Source organism: Vipera berus (assembly GCF_964194415.1).
Source record: "Vipera berus genome assembly, chromosome: 5".
Lineage (NCBI taxonomy): Eukaryota > Metazoa > Chordata > Lepidosauria > Squamata > Viperidae > Vipera > Vipera berus.
Window position 1 is genome coordinate 36110216 of NC_138207.1, and position 19609 is coordinate 36129824.

At 36.3% G+C, this 19609-nt stretch overlaps 1 protein-coding gene across 1 annotated transcript in view; it reads right to left on the reverse strand.

The window, feature by feature from the left end:
* Positions 1–19609, reverse strand: part of CLSTN2 (calsyntenin 2) — a gene marked incomplete at both ends in the record, with an annotated part of 273204 nt that overhangs the window by 179908 nt on the left and 73687 nt on the right. The window contains one exon of the mRNA XM_081328917.1: positions 14378–14500. Coding sequence (XP_081185043.1) covers positions 14378–14500 — 123 coding nt within the window. The remainder of the gene's footprint in view (positions 1–14377; positions 14501–19609) is intronic.

Here is a 19609-nt window from a genome sequence, read left to right on the forward strand (position 1 = left end):
CCTTCTATATTGCGACTGCTCATCCTCTTTTACCTTTTCTTCTCACCTTTCCCAATTTTTTACATTTCTCAAGAGACCTAGGTCCCTCCACATAATGTGTATAAGAGGATAATTTGAGCCTGGTCATTTGTCTCTCAAATAAAACTCTGGATTTTTGTGATCAACTTAATTTAATGCATTCAATTCAGGCACTACTCAACTTTAAACAACTCTGGGTGGCTCACAATATGACCAAACAAACAAACAAACAACTCAATTCAAAAATATGACAAGCAAAAGAAAAAAAAGACCCAAAACCAAAGAAGTAAAAGCAGATAAAAACCAATTTTAGACAACAAAAGAATTCACAAAAGTCTCCAGCCACCTTAGCAGAAGTTATAGGACAACAGCCAGACCTTCAAAGCTATTCAGAAAGCTATCGTGATGGGAATGAGCTGGTGTCAAGGGAAACTTCATTACAGAGGGCAGGTACCCCAACAGAGAAGGAGTGTTGCTTAGGTCCTGAAAGATGAAACTGTTTAATTGAAGGGACCTGATGTAAGCCAGCCTCAGTGTTTCATATTGGTGAGGTAGATAACACCAGAGATAGGTCGTCTCTCAAATAACCAAGCCCTATGCCATATAGAGCTTTGTGGGTTATAAACAACACACTGAATTATACCAGAAAGCAGATGAGGCTTATACAGTAGAGGTATTATCACTCATATACCACTGCATTCTGGATCATTTGAAGCTTTTGAATGGTCTTCAAAGGCAGCCCCATGTAGAATTATTAGAAATAGTCAAGCCATGAGGTGACTAGGACCTGAGTATTGTCTGAAGTATCACTTGTTTAGCACCAGTCATAGCTTTAACACCCACTGAACAAATGTTCAAAGACTACCCATGTTTCTGTTTCAACATACATCTTGTTTCTCTAATTGGAGAAGAAACTTAACACTCTTAAGGCGCTACACTGAAGTGCATCTGTGAAGATGAGAGGTTCCAGGACAAGATAGTGAAGGGTCTCCAGAAAAGTTAAAAGTACATAACTTTGGACATTAACCAACAGAACAGAATATCAACAACAGAACAGAAACAACAGATTTGTTTAAAGTATTTCTTAAATATTCATGGTAGCTACTACCATGTTGTTTTCTCCTTTATGGATGACTGCCCTGTCGTGGTGAAGGGGCTTGCATAACTCAATGACACTATGAGCTATGCCATGCAGGGCCACCCAAGATAGACAGGTCATAGCAGAGAGTTCTGACAAAATGTGATCCACTGGAGAAGGAAATGGCAACCCACTCCAATATCTTTGCCATGAAAACCCTATGGACAGTACCAAAAGGCAAAATGATATGATGCTGGAAGATGAGCCCCTCAGGTCAGAAGGCGTCCAATATTCTACTGGGGAAGAGCAGAGGGCTAGTACTAGTAGCGCCAGAAAGAATGAAGTGACTGGGCCAAAGCCGAAAGGATGCTCAACTGTGGATGCATCTGGTGGTGAAAGGAAAGTCCACTGCTGTAAAGATTTATTCTCCATAGGAACCTGGAATGTAAGATCCATGAATCAAGGCAAGCTGGACGCGGTCCAACAAGAGATGACAAGACTGAACATTGACATCTTAGGAATCAGCGAACTAAAATGGACAGGAATGGGTGAATTTGATTCAGATGACCATCAGGTATACTACTGCGGGCAAGAATCTCTCAGAAGAAATGGAGTAGCCTTCATAGTCAATAAAAGAGTAGGAAAAGCAATACTGGGATACAACCCCCAAAATGACAGAATGATCTCAGTGCAAATCCAAGGCAAACCATTCAATAGCACAGTAGTCCTAGTCTATACCCCAACCACTGGTGCTGAAGAGGATGAAATTGAATAGTTTATGAAGCCCTACAGCACCTTATAGAACTAACACCAAAAAAATGATGTCCTTATCATCATGGGGGATTGGAATGCTAAAGTAGGAAGCCAAAAGATAACTGGAATAACAGACAAGTTTGGCCTTGGAATACAAAATGAAGCAGGGCACAGATTGATAGAATTTTGTCAAGAGAATACGATGGTCCTAGCAAACGCTCTGTTCCTAACCCTAACCCTAACCCTAACCCTAACCTTAACCTAAGAGACAGCTCTACACATGGACATCACCAAACAGCCAACACAGAAATCAGATTGACTATGTGCTCTGCAGCCAAAGATGGGGAAGCTCTATACAGTCAGTAAAAACAAGACCAGAGCTGACTGTGGCTCAGATCATGAGCTTCTTGTTGCAAAATTTAGGCTTAAATTGAAGAAAGTAGGGAAAAGTACTAGGCCACTCAGATATGAACTAAATCATATCCCTGATGAATGCACAGTAGAGGTGACAAATAGATTTAAGGAATTAGATCTGATACACAGAGTTCCTGAAGAATTATGGGCTTCCAGTTTGCGTGCGTGGTGCTTGCAGACACACGGGAAGAAGCCTCTCCCCGCTGTCCGATCTATCTTCCTTGGAGGACCCTGAAAAGGGTCGAATGTCACCCTGGAGGGGCGAACATGGTGAGGAAGCCCTCCTTGTGATCACGGAAGGGTGGCAGCCCTCCATTTGATCCAGAGCAGCTCCTCTGGCCCAAAGAAGAAGAGATCGGCCATCTTAAGCTGTTCCCTGCCAAAAACCCAAAAGCACCATCAGGCACAATGAAGCAATCTGGAGGATCTGGGTGAGACCTTACCTTTCTTATTCCCCTAACTACTTTCCTGTGGGACCTTTTTGAAAATCTCCTCTCCTCTTTTGAAAGATCGGCAACTGCTTACTTGGGAAACAAAATTTTTAAAGCTTTAAAAGAAACCAATAACTAAGCTAAAAAATTAAGCAACCTTATTTGTACTTTTGAAATTCCTGGGCTATTAAAAAACTTTTATTTATGCAGGTACCTACTACCCCATTTTCTGCTTAAGCTGTGAAAGAAGAGGAAAAGAAAAATACTGATTAATTGGATAAAAGCCTCATATTAGTCTGGAAAAAGATTTTACATCTTATTTTATATGCTATTGATGACATCTTGTGGTGAAACCTGGTATAGCAACTAAACCTTTCCTTTATTGTGAGAGCTTGCTAAAACACAGATTTGTCCTTGACACTATCTTTAAAGATAAGAATTGGGAACACATGGCACCAAAAACAATCTCTAGGAATAGTGGAGGTGGACACCCACTGACTCTTATTAAAATAGCCTCCACGGAAGACCTACCTGTAAACATCAAAGAAATGGAGGATTATATTCCACCACTTAACTATAAACTGATACTTGAAACAATTTTGGCACTGGCTGAGCAAACAAAAACCAGACTGCAAGATAAATCTGACAGCTTAAATCTACCAAATGAAACTTTGACTTAAAATGATGAATTGACAATCCAAAAACAAACAGAAGAAGAGGAAATTAACATCAAAATAGGAGGACCCTAAAGAACAACAAATACAATCTATTGAGAATCTTGATGCCCAAATCTCGATTTTAACTATAAAACCTACAATTCAAAAAATAATAGAAGCTGAAGAAAGCAACACTAAGACGGAAGATACCAAAAGCTTTCAAATATAGTACATTGAGAACTTTGCCAACCAAATAATAACTATAACATCGATCATCCCCTCTTATCTAAACCAGATGGAATTGGAAGAAGAAGAAGACCAGACTGAACTATTGACAACTATACCATACCAAACATCGAAAATTGATCTATTAAAGCAACATCTTAATGATTACAAAGAGGACACTTTCTTTGCAAAACTGACAATTGGATGGTCTCCATAGATTCAAACAATGTGTGTTGGAAGAAAGGGAGACACAGTTGAGAATCTAAAGACACTGATATGGAAGCCTGATTGGCACAAAAAGAAGGCGAGAGTTAGATTTAAAAGATTGGATTTGTCTTTCTGTTGGGACTTGTAATGATAGATCTTAAAATTTCTTTTAATGGGCTAAGGGGAATCTTTAAAAGATATATACTGATTCTATACTTAGGTTTTAGATCTTTAAGGGAAAGCAAAATTAGCGATTAGAACATAATTTTGAATTATATTATAGAATTTGAAATGATATAATAAAAACATTATTTTAATTGATGAACTATTAATATGATAAATAGAATATATTTGTTGTAATGACAGAGATTAAAATTTCTCTTAATGGGCTAAGGGAAACTTTTAAAAGATATAAACTTTTTATATATATTCAACTTCTAGACTTCTAAAAGAAAGGAAGGTTAGCTATTAGAATTGATTTATATTATAGAATCTGAAAGGATACAACAAAAGATATTTTTTCAATAATTGGTGAACTATTAAGATGATAAACAGTATATCCTTGTATAAAATAAAAATGCACTGAAATGAACAATGTATTTTACACAGGATAATTACTATATAATGAAATGGAGAAAATGTGGGTTACCTGAAAATTAAGTTTTCTTCTATATATTACAGGCTACTTTGAAATATTCTATTGCAATTAAGTAAAATTCAAAAACAGGACATGGATATGTATAAGAGAAAATATACTGAAAATTGTTCTAATTGATTGTGTAACAATTAGAAATGTATTAATTTGATTATGTTATCATAACTAAGGGAATCGGAGAGGGAATTCTTGTTGATGTAACTTGAGCTATCTACAAATGATTTTGTTATTTGCTATTGTTTACTTTTAACTACCCAACCAATGTATTGCTTCATAAATACCTGGATGTAAAATTAAAAAATTAATAAAACTTGTATTTAAAAAAAAGAATTATGGATGGAGGCTCACAACATTGTACAAGAGGCAGCAACTAAAACCATCCCAAAGAAAAAGAAAAGCAAGAAAGCAAAATGGCTGACTGAGGAAACTTTGCAAATAGCTGAGGAAAGGAAGGAACTTAAAGGCAAGGGAGAAAGAGAAAGATACACTCAATTGAATGCATAATTCCAGAGAATGGCTAGAAGAGATAAGAATGCCTTCTTAAATGAACAGTGCAAAGAAATAGAAGAAAACAATAGAATAGGGAGGACCAGTGATCTCTTCAAGAAAATTGGAGATATGAAGAGAATGTTTCATGTAAAAATGGGCATGATAAAGGACTAAAATGGCAGGGACCTAACAGAGCAAAAGAGATTAAGAAGAGGTGGCAAAACCACACAGAAGAACTATACAAGAACGAGCTTAATGTCCCTGATAACCATGATGAGGTGGTCACTGACCTCAAGCCAGACATCCTAGAATGTCAAGTGAAATAGGCCTTAGGACAGCTGAGCAACAACAAAGATAGTGGAGGTGACAGTATTCCAGCTGAGCTATTCAAAATCTTAAAAGATGATGCAGTAAGTGTTACAATGAACTTGCCAGCAAATTTGGAAAACTCAACAGTGGCCACAGGATTGGAAAAGATCAATTTATATTCCAATTCTAAAGAAAGGCAGCGCCAAAGAATGTTCAAACTATCACTCCATTGCACTCATTTCACATGCTAGTAAAGTTATGCTTAAAATCCTACAAGCTAGACTCCAGCAGTATGTGGATCAAGAACTACCAGAAGTACAGGCAGGATTTCGAAGAAGCAGAGGAACTAGAGATCAAATTGCCAATATTCACTGGATCATGGAGAAAGCTAGGGAGTTCCAGAAAAAATATCTACTTCTGCTTCATTGACTATGCTAAAGCCTTTGATTGTATGGATCACAACAAACTTTGGCAAGTTCTTAAAGAGATGGGAATACCAGACCATCTTATTTGTCTCTTGAGAAACCTATATGCAGATCAAGAAGCAACAGTGAGAACTGGACACGGAACCACTGATCGGTTCAAAATTGGGAAAGGAGTCCGGCAAGGCTGTTTACTGTCACCCTGCCTGTTTAACTTATATGCAGAGCACATCATGAGAAAGGCAGGGCTAGATGAATCAAAAGTTGGAATTAAGATTGCTGGGAGAAATGTCAACAACCGAAGATATGCGGATGATACCACTCTAATGGCAGAAAGTGAAGAGGAACTAAAGAGCCTCTTGATGCGGGTGAAGGAGGACTTGCAAAAATGGACTTGAAACTCAACATTAAGAAAACCAAGATCCTGGCATCCAGCCCTCTCAATTCCTGGCAAATAGATGGGGAAGAAATGGAGGTAGTCACAGATTTTATTTTCCTGGGCTCCAAGATCACTGCAGATGGGGACTGCAGCCAAGAAATTAAAAGACGCTTCCTCCTGTGGAGGAAAGCCATGGCAAATCTACACAGCACACTAAAAAGCAGAGAAATTTATTTATTTATTTATTTATTTAAATTTTTATACCGCCCTATTCCCGAAGGACTCAGGGCGGTTTACAGGGCAACATAAAATACAATATAAAAATAGTATAAAATTAGAATAGATTAAATTAATTAAGCCCAACAATTAAAACAATATTAAAAGCTAAAACCCCTTCAGTCCAGGCCTGATAGATCAAAAAACCAGGTTTTCAGGTCTAGGCGAAATGAACGCAGATCGGGGCGGTCCGAAGTTCCTTCGGTAATTCATTCCAAAGGGCAGGTGCACCCACAGAGAATGCCCTCCCCCTGGGGATCACCCGCCGGCACTCCTTAACTGACGGCACCCTGAGAAGGCCCTTCCTTTGGGAGCGCACAGGACGATGGGAAGTTGATGCCGGCAGCAGGTGTTCCCTTAGATAATCCGGACCCAAGCCATTTAGAGCTTTATAGGTCATTACCAGCACCTTGAATCTCACCCGGAGGGCAACCGGAAGCCAATGCAGCTCACGGAGAAGAGGTGTTACACGGGAGTATCGGGAAACTCCCATAACAACTTGCGTAGCTGCATTCTGCACCAGTTGAAGCCTCTGCGTGGTCCTCAAGGTCAGCCCCATGTAGAGAGCGTTGCAGTAGTCTAGCCGGGAGGTCACGAGCGCATGGATGACTGTGCGTAGGGCATCTTGGTCCAGATAGGGCCGCAACTGGCACACCAGACGAAGCTGGGCAAAAGCCCCCCTGGTCACGGCTCCTATATGGTCTTCGAAATTGAGCCGTGAATCCAAGAGGACGCCCAAGTTGCGAGTCCTATCGATGGGGGGTAACACCTCACCCCCCATCATTAGTGATGGAACAACCTGGTTAACCCGAGATGCCGGTATGCACAGCCACTCAGTCTTGGCAGGATTGAGACGAAGCCTGTTTCTCCCCATCCAAACCCGGACCGCCTCCAGGCAATGGGACATCACGTCGAGTGCATCACTGGGTTGGTTCGGGGTGGAAAGAAAAAGTTGGGTATCATCAGCGTACTGATGATACCCTACCCCGAAACCACGAATGAGCTCACCCAGCGGTTTCATGTAGATGTTGAACAGGAGGGGAGAGAGGACCGACCCCTGAGGGACTCCACAAACGAGAGATCTTGTGGCGGACCTCTGCCCACCCGTCAACACCGACTGCGAGTGGCCCAGGAGGTAGGAGGAGAACCACCACAAAACAGTGCCTCCCACTCTCAACCCCCTGAGACGCCGCAGTAGGATACCATGGTCGATGGTATCGAAAGCCGCTGAGAGATCTAAAAGGACTAGGACAGAGGAACATCCCCTGTCCTGAGCCCGCCAGAGATCATTCACCAGTGCGACCCATGCCGTCTCTGTGCTGTACCCTACCACCCTACCAATCACCCTACCAACAAAAGTGCGTATAGTCAAGGCCATGGTTTTCCCAGTTGCACTGTATGGCTGTGAAATTTGGACCATAACAAAGGCTGAGCGCCAAAGAATTGAGGCCTTTGAACTATGGTGCTGGAGAAGACTCCTGCGAGTTCCTTGTACTGCAAGGCGTTCAAACCGGTCAGACCTAGAGATGATCAACCCTGACTGCTCTTTAGAAGGCCAGATCCTGAAGTTGAAACTCAAATACTTTGGCTACCTAATAAGGACTCACTGGGAAAGATTGAGGGCAAAAGAAGAAGGGGACAACAGAGAATGAGGTGGCTGGATGGAGTCACTGAAGCAGTAGGCGTGAGGTTAAATGGACTCCAGAAGATGCTAGAGGGCAGAAAGGCCTGGAGGAACGTTGTCCATGGGGTCACGATGGGTCGGACATGACTTCGCAACTTACAAGAACAACAACAATAATGTTGCTTTCAATTTCCTAGCACAAATTCATGGGCACTGCTATGACTTCCCAATTTTCAATTCCTATATAGTCTGAAGATAGAACTTTTGACAAAGATTATGTAGTAGATTCTGAGGTGGGGTTGGTGCGCTGCTGTGAGAGTGTAAGGCTTTTATGGTATACCTAATTATGGTTTTTGGTGGATGATTAGCTTGGTGTGATTTATTAGTAGCTCAGACAAACAGATTCATTGGCTTAGGAAAAGAGAAAAAGAGAAACCTTGGGAATGTGGAAGTGAAAGTTGGAATATGAAGACTATGAAAGTCCTAGATGAAGCAGATTATATAGACCCTCTCCAGTCAGTGTTCATGGTAGCCTACAATATTGATACAGTGCTACTACACTTGCAGATAACCTTGGAAGGCTCTTGGTGGAAGTGAGCTATCTGTCCTGATGGATCTCTCAGCAGCTTTTAATATCATCCAATATGGCTTCTTCTGGACCAGTTAAAGGAATCTGAGTACAGCACCATTTTGTAGAGGTTCTCCTTCCTCTGTGGCAAGTTCTACCTATCATTTCTATCTAAATTTTTCAGATTTATTTTCCAAGTTGCTTGTTTCTGAGATTTTACATGTATCATCTATCTCACTTGTGTAAGATAATATATACTAATTTCTTTCTTCCTCCTTTTCATCTTACATATTTCCATTTTTATCTGTATTACGTGTACCTGATTGCTGGCCTTTTGACTGTAGTTAGAATTTAATTTGGTAATTAGTTTATATGTGCTTCCAAGGTTCACTAGAGGCAGTTGATCTTTGATTATTATGGTGTTTACAGTAGAAAATAACAGTTAATCAAAATATCACAGTGTTCATTCAAACTCATTTTATCAAGAAGAATTAACTAAAACAATTTATTTGCTATATCCCAGTTGTATCTCAAAGAGAATTTCTTAAAAAAATCAAACTTTCCTTCAAATTTTTGATGCTGGATTAAAAAAAAACCTGAATCTTATAAATTATGTTTAAATCAGGTTTATGATAAATTTCTTAATACATATTCCAGTTGCAATCAATGCATTAATATTATATGAATAGCAGAAGGAGAACTTGAGATTCAGTCCAAATTGGGATCACAAAGGGACAAGACTTAAATAATGAACCCACTACCTTTTTACTTTTAGAAATTGTGATATACCTAAATGATACATATTAAATTCAATGATTAATTTGAGCCTCACATTTGTTGGTTCCAAGAAAGACAAAAACCCATTTACTCATAGCACATCTGTTATCAACTCAAAAATTGTAAGGTTAATTGTCATCTCTCCATTTATGCTAAACTGGGAGACAAGCCAAACTAATTTAAAAAATAGGGCCAATTAATTTAATATCTAACTGAGAGCAGAGAAATATTAATTGAAACATATGGTTTGATAGAAATAAAAATCCTTATCACAATTTCATTTTGTTGAGTGGAACAAAAACTTCATTATCTCACATATTTCATTGCTCAATTGCTAAATTTGCTAGGCAGTAGAAATGTTATTAGTCAATTCATTTTTTTTTAAAAATGAATACCAGAGCAAATTTAGACCATTACACAATACAGAGAGCAAAGTACATTTTATGGTATTAAAAGTCAGACCTAGCAATAATGATTTTTTTCAAAGATAAAGGCAAAATTATATTTAAGGTTTTTCTTTCCTTTGCAGCCCACCTTAGTTCCCTATAGTTTAAACTGGTAAAATTCATGTACACTATTTGTTTTAATCTAATTAATTAATTAATTAACAAATATTTTCTAGTTAATAAGTATAACTTACAAACTTAGATTTTTCAGTAAAAACACCCATGAAGGCTTGATCACTAAAGTTACTTACTGTAGAATCATTTCTTTGAATTCAATACAGCTTATACAATGCAAGTGGCATGAAATTACATATTTAATATATCCCAACTTCTTTTCATAGATCACTGAAGAATTTTTTTAATAGGAATTAGCAGGTGAACTTTGTTACCTCTTTTTGCTATGATATAGTTAATATGAAATATTGTCAACTCATTTGTACAGCTACATCAATTTCTGCTCTTTTGGGAACCTGAAGACGATGCAATGATAGACAATGTGATAAGACTGCAAACAGTGAAAAACAGCTAGTGATGTCAATTATATTTCATTAAAAAAAACCACTCTTAAACACTAAGAGCAGCAGTGAAGAGATCACAATTTTCAGTTATCATTAGATATTTTCACTGTAATTGAACAGACCTTTTCTGAGATTAAAACTTTCCTAGAATAGATCTTGGGAAGCAGCAATATAAGTCCTTGAAATTTTATGATGACCAATTTACATTGCAAATAAAGTCAGATTTTAGCATTAGTATTAGATCCTCCTATATCAGGCAGCAAGGCATCTCCAGGATTTTCAGTCAGTGAGTACTTCAGTGTCTCCTCATGTGATGTTCTTTGTCATGTATTTTGAGGGCCATTCTTTTGGTCATTTGGCATTGGGGGGGTATCCATCTCAGTGCTATCTTGGGGATTTGATTGTTCTTCATACAACAAATGTAACCGCAAGTACATTCTGCACTTGATGCCCATCTCTGCAGATCCATTTTGAGCTATTATACTACCCAAATGGGTTGTAAATAGGTGATTTCCCTTTATCTGTGCAGTGGAGTTCCCATACATGATCTTCAATTTCTTGGCACTTATTCTGAGACCAATTTTGGTTGCTTCTTCATCTAGTGGAGTCGTCACTTGTTGTAATCATCTAAGGCAGTCATCACTTGTAATTTCATCTCATCTTCCTCAAATAGGACAATATCATCTGCAAAATCCAGGTTATCAAGATGGTCTTGATCAGAATAATGAATGCCTTTCCTGATGTGTGATGTTCATTGCATAATATAGTCAAGGGCCATAAGTCAAATTGGAAATAATTATTTTTTAAAAAAATCAGAAATGCATGACTGTCAAATGCCATTTAGTTATCATTTCACATCATTTCATAATATAAACTTACATGACATGACATAATGATGTTGGTAAATTTTCAGGCAGATTAAGGACAATCTCTTATTCTCAATCTCTTATTGCCCTAGTTTATCAAGACAGAAGGGACAAATGGTTAGACATTGACAAGTATATATACTTCTGTGAGGAAGAGAAAGCTACGACAAGTTGAAATACTAGTGCCATTCAGGACAAACATAAAGAAACCTAGGTCAGATCCAACAGTTCAGGAGAATTTCTACCCTATTTCTAATTCATTATTCTGGGATGAAAAGTCTGAGCAGATGGGTGTCCCCATTTCCAAGCAGTATTTAGACTGAAATGATCCAGTCAGCCATCTCTATTCAAGGTATCATTTTAGGAAGGAAAATGCTGATTGCTCCATCAAATAACCTCCACTGGGAGAATGAAGGGCAAGTGCACAACCTCATTAGTTTTCACAAGCTTCTCAAGAATTTTCCTAATCCATCGGTAATATCTTTTTAGTTCTTTTTACGCTGAAGCACCTGGAGTTTATTAACTGGAGTATAGTATATAGTTTAATTGGACTCATCTTAACAGTATCATCATCACCAGCTTCATACATTTTATCCTCGTGAAAGCCATTTTTATATATAATGCAATAATATTCTTTTAAGTATATTGATTGCAACTGATTGACGCTACTTTTGGATTCATGAAAATACTTTTGAATTTTTAGGGATGTGTATAGAACTCATCCAAATTTAGATATGAATCAGGTATCTTTAAAAATGTAGCAGGCTTTCTAAAGCAAAGCAAAGCATTTTCTCCAAAATGACTAGAACTTAATTTGAACTCTGAAATTTATTGGTGATCTGCAGTTTAGGACTTCCAGAAGCCAAATATTATCTGAAAAAAGAAGTTATTATGTCTTCAGTTTCTCATGGCACAATGGATAGAGATGTCCCAAAGGTGCTTTTTAAAAGGCAACTGGACTTTCTTGAGGTTGTTTTTTTTTTGAAGAAATTTTGTTTCTCATTCAAGAAGTTCTTCAGCTCTGACTGGATGGTGAAGAATGGAAGGATTGAAAAAGCACCTTTGGGACAAACATGACCTGGATGACTGAGAATCTCCATAGACGATGGATAGAAATTAATGGACATATTTAACATCTTATGATCTGGATGAATGGTTCAACAAGGTTCTCTGTTTTTTGTACTTTGAGAGAAAGATAAGACATTGATAAATATCTGTTTCAGCAGTGAAATATAATTAACCTCACCTTGGATCAGCATCTGTCTAGAGAGGGAAGTCCTGGGAGATATTGTTGGGGAGATTATAACCAACTAAAGGGAGAGGATATATTTGCAAAATAGAAATGCTGGGATAAATGACAAAATATGCTTTTCCAATTTAAATAGAAAGACATATTGCCCTTAGAGGCAAAGTAAATAGCTGTGGCACAAAGCAACCAAATCATCTTGAACTTATAACTGCTTTGTCATTCTTTGCATTCTACTTAGCTTCTTGCTTAATTGTACTTCTTATCAGCTGCTGGGGCAGAGGTATGGGAATTTTTTTACAAAACAAGGATTCTTTATAAAAGAATGATTTAACTACTGGTAGTTTTGTACTGTTTTCCAGACACCAATGAAATCCCTTTTGTGTGTGTGTGTTTCTATGAACTTTTTAATAGTAATAACTGTGATTATTTGATGGCTTTCTTCCTGGTTATATGGGAGCCAAAGCCTTCAGGTAAAGAAAGTTTTCTTGTTCTCTTATTTATTATTTATAGAATTTGGTATAATCAAAGAAATTGGTCTCTGATTACAAGTTCAAAGGGATTGTGGCAGCAACTAAGGTCAGGCAGTGTTTTAAGTAGCTATGTACTGTCAGCCTTTCAAACAACAAGCAAATAGTAACTGGGAAGTTGTAGTTTTAGTCTCTATAATGGTCTCCATTTGCATATGAGACCTTTAATCCTGTAAGAGTACAGTATCTAAAATTGCAAGGCTCACATATTCTTATTTATCCAGGCTTTTAAAATCAATATGATTCTGACATATTTTGATGAATATTTGTAAGTTACTATTTCTTGTGATCATGCACGTTCTCTAAAAATAAATTGTAAATAAAATTCAATAAGGTCTAGGAGACAAATTCATGGGAGAAGATGAAGAATATTTGTTCCCAAACAGATCATATTTATGGAATAGAAAATTTTGTGTTGACATATAAGAAGTGGTTGTAAGTAAGATCAATACGTTACCTCCCCCGAATAAGAAATATTTTCACTTGTTTATATCCTTAACATATTTTAATGCTGTAATATGACAAGAGCAATGAATTGGGATGATGAAGGTATTTCAGAATGGATTTGAAGAAGAGCAACTTAAGTTGTATCCTCATTAATTAGGAAATTAGGAAAACTAAAAACTAGGAAAACAAGGAAAACAAAAATATTGAATTTGAGGGTAATCTAATGGAATCCATTGTGAAAAGAATGAAATGAAAAATGTTGTAAACAGTGCTATTAAAAATAATCTAGTAATGATAGTTAGAAAAACATATATCCTCAAAGTGTCTCTTTGCCAAAGTCCTGATAACCCAAATTAAATAAATAATATGAAAAAGGCAAAACTTCTCATATTAAATAGGGAGAAAGTACCAAAAGAACCAAGTAGTAACAGTGCTTTTATAAAAAGTTCCTCTGAGCTTCAATTTACATTTATTATCATCATTTTTTTTATTTTTTATTATATTCATTAGTTATATTTTAAGTATATTCAACATTTCCTAAATTACTCGTTTCAACTAATTTCTCTCTCTAAAGAAAGATGATTTACCGTACTTCTTGAATGGTCATAATACAAGTGACATGGAAAATTGGTTAGAATTATACAGTTGAAAGACATCCTAAATAATCTTTCCAAAAATCCACTAACAATTACTTGTTTTGCTAAATAAAAATAATCTTAAACATTATTGATATCCCCTTCATCAACTGTTATGCAAAAGGAATTTTGTTAGACAATCATGATGGAAAATTTAGATAAAGAGAGCTCTCAAAAATATATTTGTTACAAAAACATTTCAACATTGTTGAATTATCCTATTTATAGCAAATATAAAAGTACTGCATTCCAAGCCAAATGGTTCTAAAATGAAATACTAAACAGTCACATATTGACAATGTTATCAAAAGAATGCATTGCAACTATAAACAATTCACGTTACATAAAGTTCTAAAACATTCAGCAAACACACTGTTGTTCATTGCATGTGTGTGTGTTTTTTGTTACCTGCATATGGAACAGGAGCATCTTTATCCAAAGCAACTAGTGGAGGATCCAGTATGACCGTATCATTGTTTTCAGTAATAACTCCATGATATGATGTTTCAATCCATGGCTTGTGTTTGTTTACTGAAAAGAAAGCATATTTTATTAGTATAAAATGAAACTAATTTCATTTTTTAGTTTTTTATGTTTGCTTCTAAATGAGAATTGATAATATATACAATGACTTTCACTGGATAATTGAAGAACATCCCATCTTTAGCTACATGAGTAAGTGAAATTAAACTTAAAATATATCATTATTATATCAGTTTCTCAAGATTTTTCCAAAGCCAAGAAAGGGAAAAAAAGTCTTCAAAATGAAATGTGACATGCCAGGTATTATATAACTGAACAATATAATACTAAAATAATAACCATCACTTCTGCTATCATCCAGTAAAAGCAAAGTATGTACACATCCCACTATTCCCTTGGGTTGTTTTATGCAATACAGAAAGAACTAGTAAGCAAAAGAAATTAAAACCAGGAAACAAAATGAAATCTAAATCTAACGCCAAATGCTATATCTCTCCATACTTTCATATACCTGCAAATAATCTTTATTTTCACATATGTGCAGCTAATTCATATACTTTTTGTTCTTGAATTTCTTTCCTTTCTCTTTTTGAGGATTTCATAACTCTGTCCAACTGCAATGTTCTGTGTCTTCCCCTCATTTCAAGCCTTTCACTTCTCCTTCAAATATTTGCACAAAATGTTCTGTGCAAGCGAAAGTATCTTTGTTTTAACATATGCTTTTGCTAAATTCACTAAAAACATATACTAAATTTTCTTACATTTTTCTAATGACCTGCTGAAGAGCAAAAAGCTGATCTAACGCCACTTTGCCTGGTGCAAAGGTGCAATGTATTTTGCTCATTTTCACATCAAGTATCATTTCAGTCTGAAACCAGCTAAACATATTCCCAGAAACACTGAAGCATAGTAATCTCCCTGAGATATTTTATTCAGGCTTATTATGTTTTTCTTTGTATAAGCAGTAACAATGTTTCCAAAATCACTATTGAATATACCTAGCTACTTTAAGACCATTGAACTGTTTTACTCTTGATTTAAGTGGGAATTCCATTACATTCCTTTTGAGCTTCAAATAAGTCTTTGATTTAGCTTTGCCTGTTCACATCCAAAACCAGCAATGACTTAGAATATAAGACCACAATTTATTCTCCACACCCTTCCTACAAGAGAAACCATTATCTGTCAAAATTAATGCAGGCATCATGTTAGTTCTACCCAATTATTAAAGACTGTGATCATATTCTTTGGTTAATTCCGCTTCACCAAACATTGTCAATCCTATCAACGTTAGTTTAATCTCCTTACAGAAAATACAGCAATGTCTTGACCTTAAATATTTTAATCACAGGAGCAATGTATTTAACTTTTCTAACATTGCAAGAAAGACTATAATAAATAATATGATCTCTGGAGAATTTATAGAAGAAATATGAACACTGTGCTTCCTCATGGATTGTAAAACCTTTAGATATTTAAACAAGGAAGGAAGGAAATATAGTAAACAGTGTTTGTATATGTGTATTATAAAACTCTCCAAAAATGGAGAATTAAAAAAACAAGAGAGATAGCAGATGAGGAAATCTGAATGGCTGCAGAGAAAAAAAGAGCAACAACTATCACCATATATTTAATGACCATTCAAAGTTAGGACAATGTTGAAAAAGTGACGGGATCATGATTCAGGCACTTTGCAACTGAGATATATTAAAGACAACTGCTACCTCACAGATTCACATGAACATCATTTGCAACCTTCCTGACCAACTTCTGTCAAGCAAAATCAATGTGGGAAGCTGGACTCACTTAATAATCATGTTATTTGCTTAACAATCACAACAAAGAAAGGTTGCAAAATTGAACATTTGTGATGACTCACTTAATGACCACTTCATTTAGCAATGGTCCCAATTCCGCCGGGACCTGAAGACCTGGCTCTTTGAGCTTTCTGGCCTGGACTGAGGGTATTAATTGGGGTTTTAATTGGTTTTTAATTAGGATTTTTATATTCAAGGTTTAATATAATCATTTTAATTGTTTTAAATTTTGTAATTGTGGTATTGTTTCTTTTAAAAAATCTTGTGAACTGCCCTGAGTCCTACGGGAGAAGGGCGGTATATAAGTCTAATAAACTAAACTAAACTAAACTAAACTAAACTAAAGTCAAGGACTGCCTGTACTCCTATTTCCTACATTTAGTCCAGAATGATTGATGATACCAAATACTGAGAGACTGGACACTTCCTCTAAAATAGGATAAAAGGCAACCAGTTGCCCATATTATTAATCAGTGCAGAACGTGCCTAAATAACATCAGCAATAAAACAATTAAGGGATTAAAGCATTATTTTTGTTTGTATTTTAAGGAGGTTTTCTCAATTATTTATTCCCAATGACAGCTGCATTATACATATGTGTAATCTATGGTGAAACATTTTTGAAGTTACTGCAGGTGCCAATTTTTTTGTTATTAGAATACTTCCTTTAAAATCAATGATAAAAGACATGCTGACAGGAGGAAAAAGAAACAAATGTGCAAAGAAGTAGGCAACCTATTACAAATGCCAGTACAAATTTTGTTGTCCTACAATTTTAGAAACCCTTCCATTGTTGTGTTTCAAAATTAAATAGCAAATGCTGTTTCTAATCTAGCTAAGCTGTCTTTGTTACATTTTTATTTTAAGCAAGTGACTTAGTTCCTTTTCCTCTTGTATCTGAGCTCTCCAAACACTTTTAGATGTATTTATTTATTTGTCTGTATTCCCTGGATCTACTAAACAAGTTTTTGCAGTTTTTAAATATTGTCCAAATTCAAATGGCTGAATTAAAAACAAGAATCTCGCCCACATATTATTAGGCATTTCTCTGACAGCTGGATAAAAATTTTTGAAAGTGGGTCTGATAAGGACTGTATTCCTGCAACAAATTTGCCAAATGATTTTAAAAAACTACAGCTGGATGGGGAGAATTATAGCAGTTGGAGTAAAGATATACAGCTACATCTCTTAAAGAATGGGATTCTACAAATGGTTCGGAACCCCCCCCCTCCCCCATGGGGACGTCAAGAAGAGCTGCGACACTTGCAGGCTTATTCTGCTCTACTCAGTTCTCTGGACAATAACTTGTTCCCAAGCATTCCAGCTGGTCTCAGAGCTGCTGAGGTCTGGAAACTGTTATACAATTTATTCAACAGCAATACCATTGGTTCCATCACCAGATATACAACTGAGCTTTATACAACCAAACTGAAGTTTGGTGCCAGCATGCCTGAACATCTTGCAAAATTAAAGGCACTCAGGGCAGAATTGATTTCCAGAGATTTTCCTGTGTCTGATGTGAGCATGCTCTCCATAATTTTTACTTCTCTAGACAGGAGTTGGAGCAATTTCATTGTTTCACTCGAAGCGGTCAAGAGGGAAGACATAAATCTGTCCTACCTCACAGGGAGACTGATCGAAGAAGATCGGAGAAGGAGAAATGCTGGAGAATACGCTAGAGTCACCACTCAGCAAGCCAGGATGTAAACTGTTCACTTTTATTACCACATGGGCAATAAAACGCACAAGTAAATGTTCTAGTTTAACCATTTTCTTAGAAGTTCATACTAAATATATTACATTAATTTGTTTAGTTCTTGGACAAGAAATCATTAGATATGGACTATTACTTGCATTATCATTACATTACAGGATCATTATGAAAAATAACAGTTCTAATCAATAAGGACATATATAAAAGTGCACTGAATTGAAACCGTGAACTTAGAATGCTTAATGCAAGTGGAATGAATAATAGTTTTAAGATTATTTTTAAAAAGTTTAAAATAATAATTCATTACCACAATAGGAACGATCGCTAATAGCCCATAAACAATATAATGAAATTCAATGGACCTCAAAAATGCAGGCTACAATGTCATTTGGTGAAAAATATGGATTTTTAGCAAGAGATATACCTATTGGAATAAGGCCTAGCTTAATGGTATCATCTACCAGTCTAAGAACAATTAATGCAACATTATGATGTATCATAAATCTATATTTAAGGAATAACTATCAAAACATTACCATTCATTACTAATTTACAAAAAGCAATATATCAAAAGCAGAAGTCATACATTTTGCTGACTGGTCTGTATAGACAACCATTACTCCCTTTTTATGATCCTGTAATCCTTTACTTTGGGGCCACTGAATGGAGCTCAGCGTTTACTGGATGGATGCCCTTCCCGGCACCACATAGAGTTCGCAGCAGATATTTTTTTCTTTGCACCCTAGGAAGGAAAGATTTGCCACTACCTAAGACTGAACCCTCAACCTTCCAAGTGGGAGGTGAGTGACTTCACCACTAGGCCACCATGCCACTCATTTGCATAGACAATCATTAAGGTCTGTATATATGTATTATTTGTATATATATAATTTAAATTTTTGGATTGCTATTGTTTGTATTGTAACCCTTATATTAAATTCATATTAGAAATTAAAAGAGAAAAAGGATAAAAGAAGAAAAAACTTTATAAGGAAATCAAAATGTAACATAGAACGCTTAAACCAAATACAAATATCAAATATTCAGACATTGGTTCTGCATTTTCATAATTAAAAGTAATTCCGAAGTCTATGTGCAATTATATAAATATACATTCTCTTCTACCACATGTATAATAACTTATTATTTACAAATATATTACAAGCCATTTATATAATAAGCAGTTTACTTTTTTCAGTATAAACTATCGGGTGTATTATTGTTAAAATGTCTCATCTTACACAAAGTTCTTGTGAAAATTGACATGATCACACAGAAACTATCCTAACAGAGCATTTCATCTCAGTTTTGATGCATCCTGCCTCAGCAAAAGGTGTGGTTGATCCATTTGGATCCATCATTCTATCTCATTTCTAGTGGGTCCTACACAGTGGTGGGATTCAAATACCTTAATATCTGGTTCTCTGCGTGGATGCAGACCTGGGCCTCCGAGGCCTAGAACAGACTTCCAGAAGCAGCGTGGGTTCAGCCGGTTCTCTGAACTCAACAAAATTTAGCTACTGGTTCTATTGAACCAGTGCGAACTGGCTGAATCCCAGCACTGGTTCCACACAATTGCTGTGTTTGGGTAGAAGTTGTTTTAACTGAAGAAAGGAAGGAAGCACT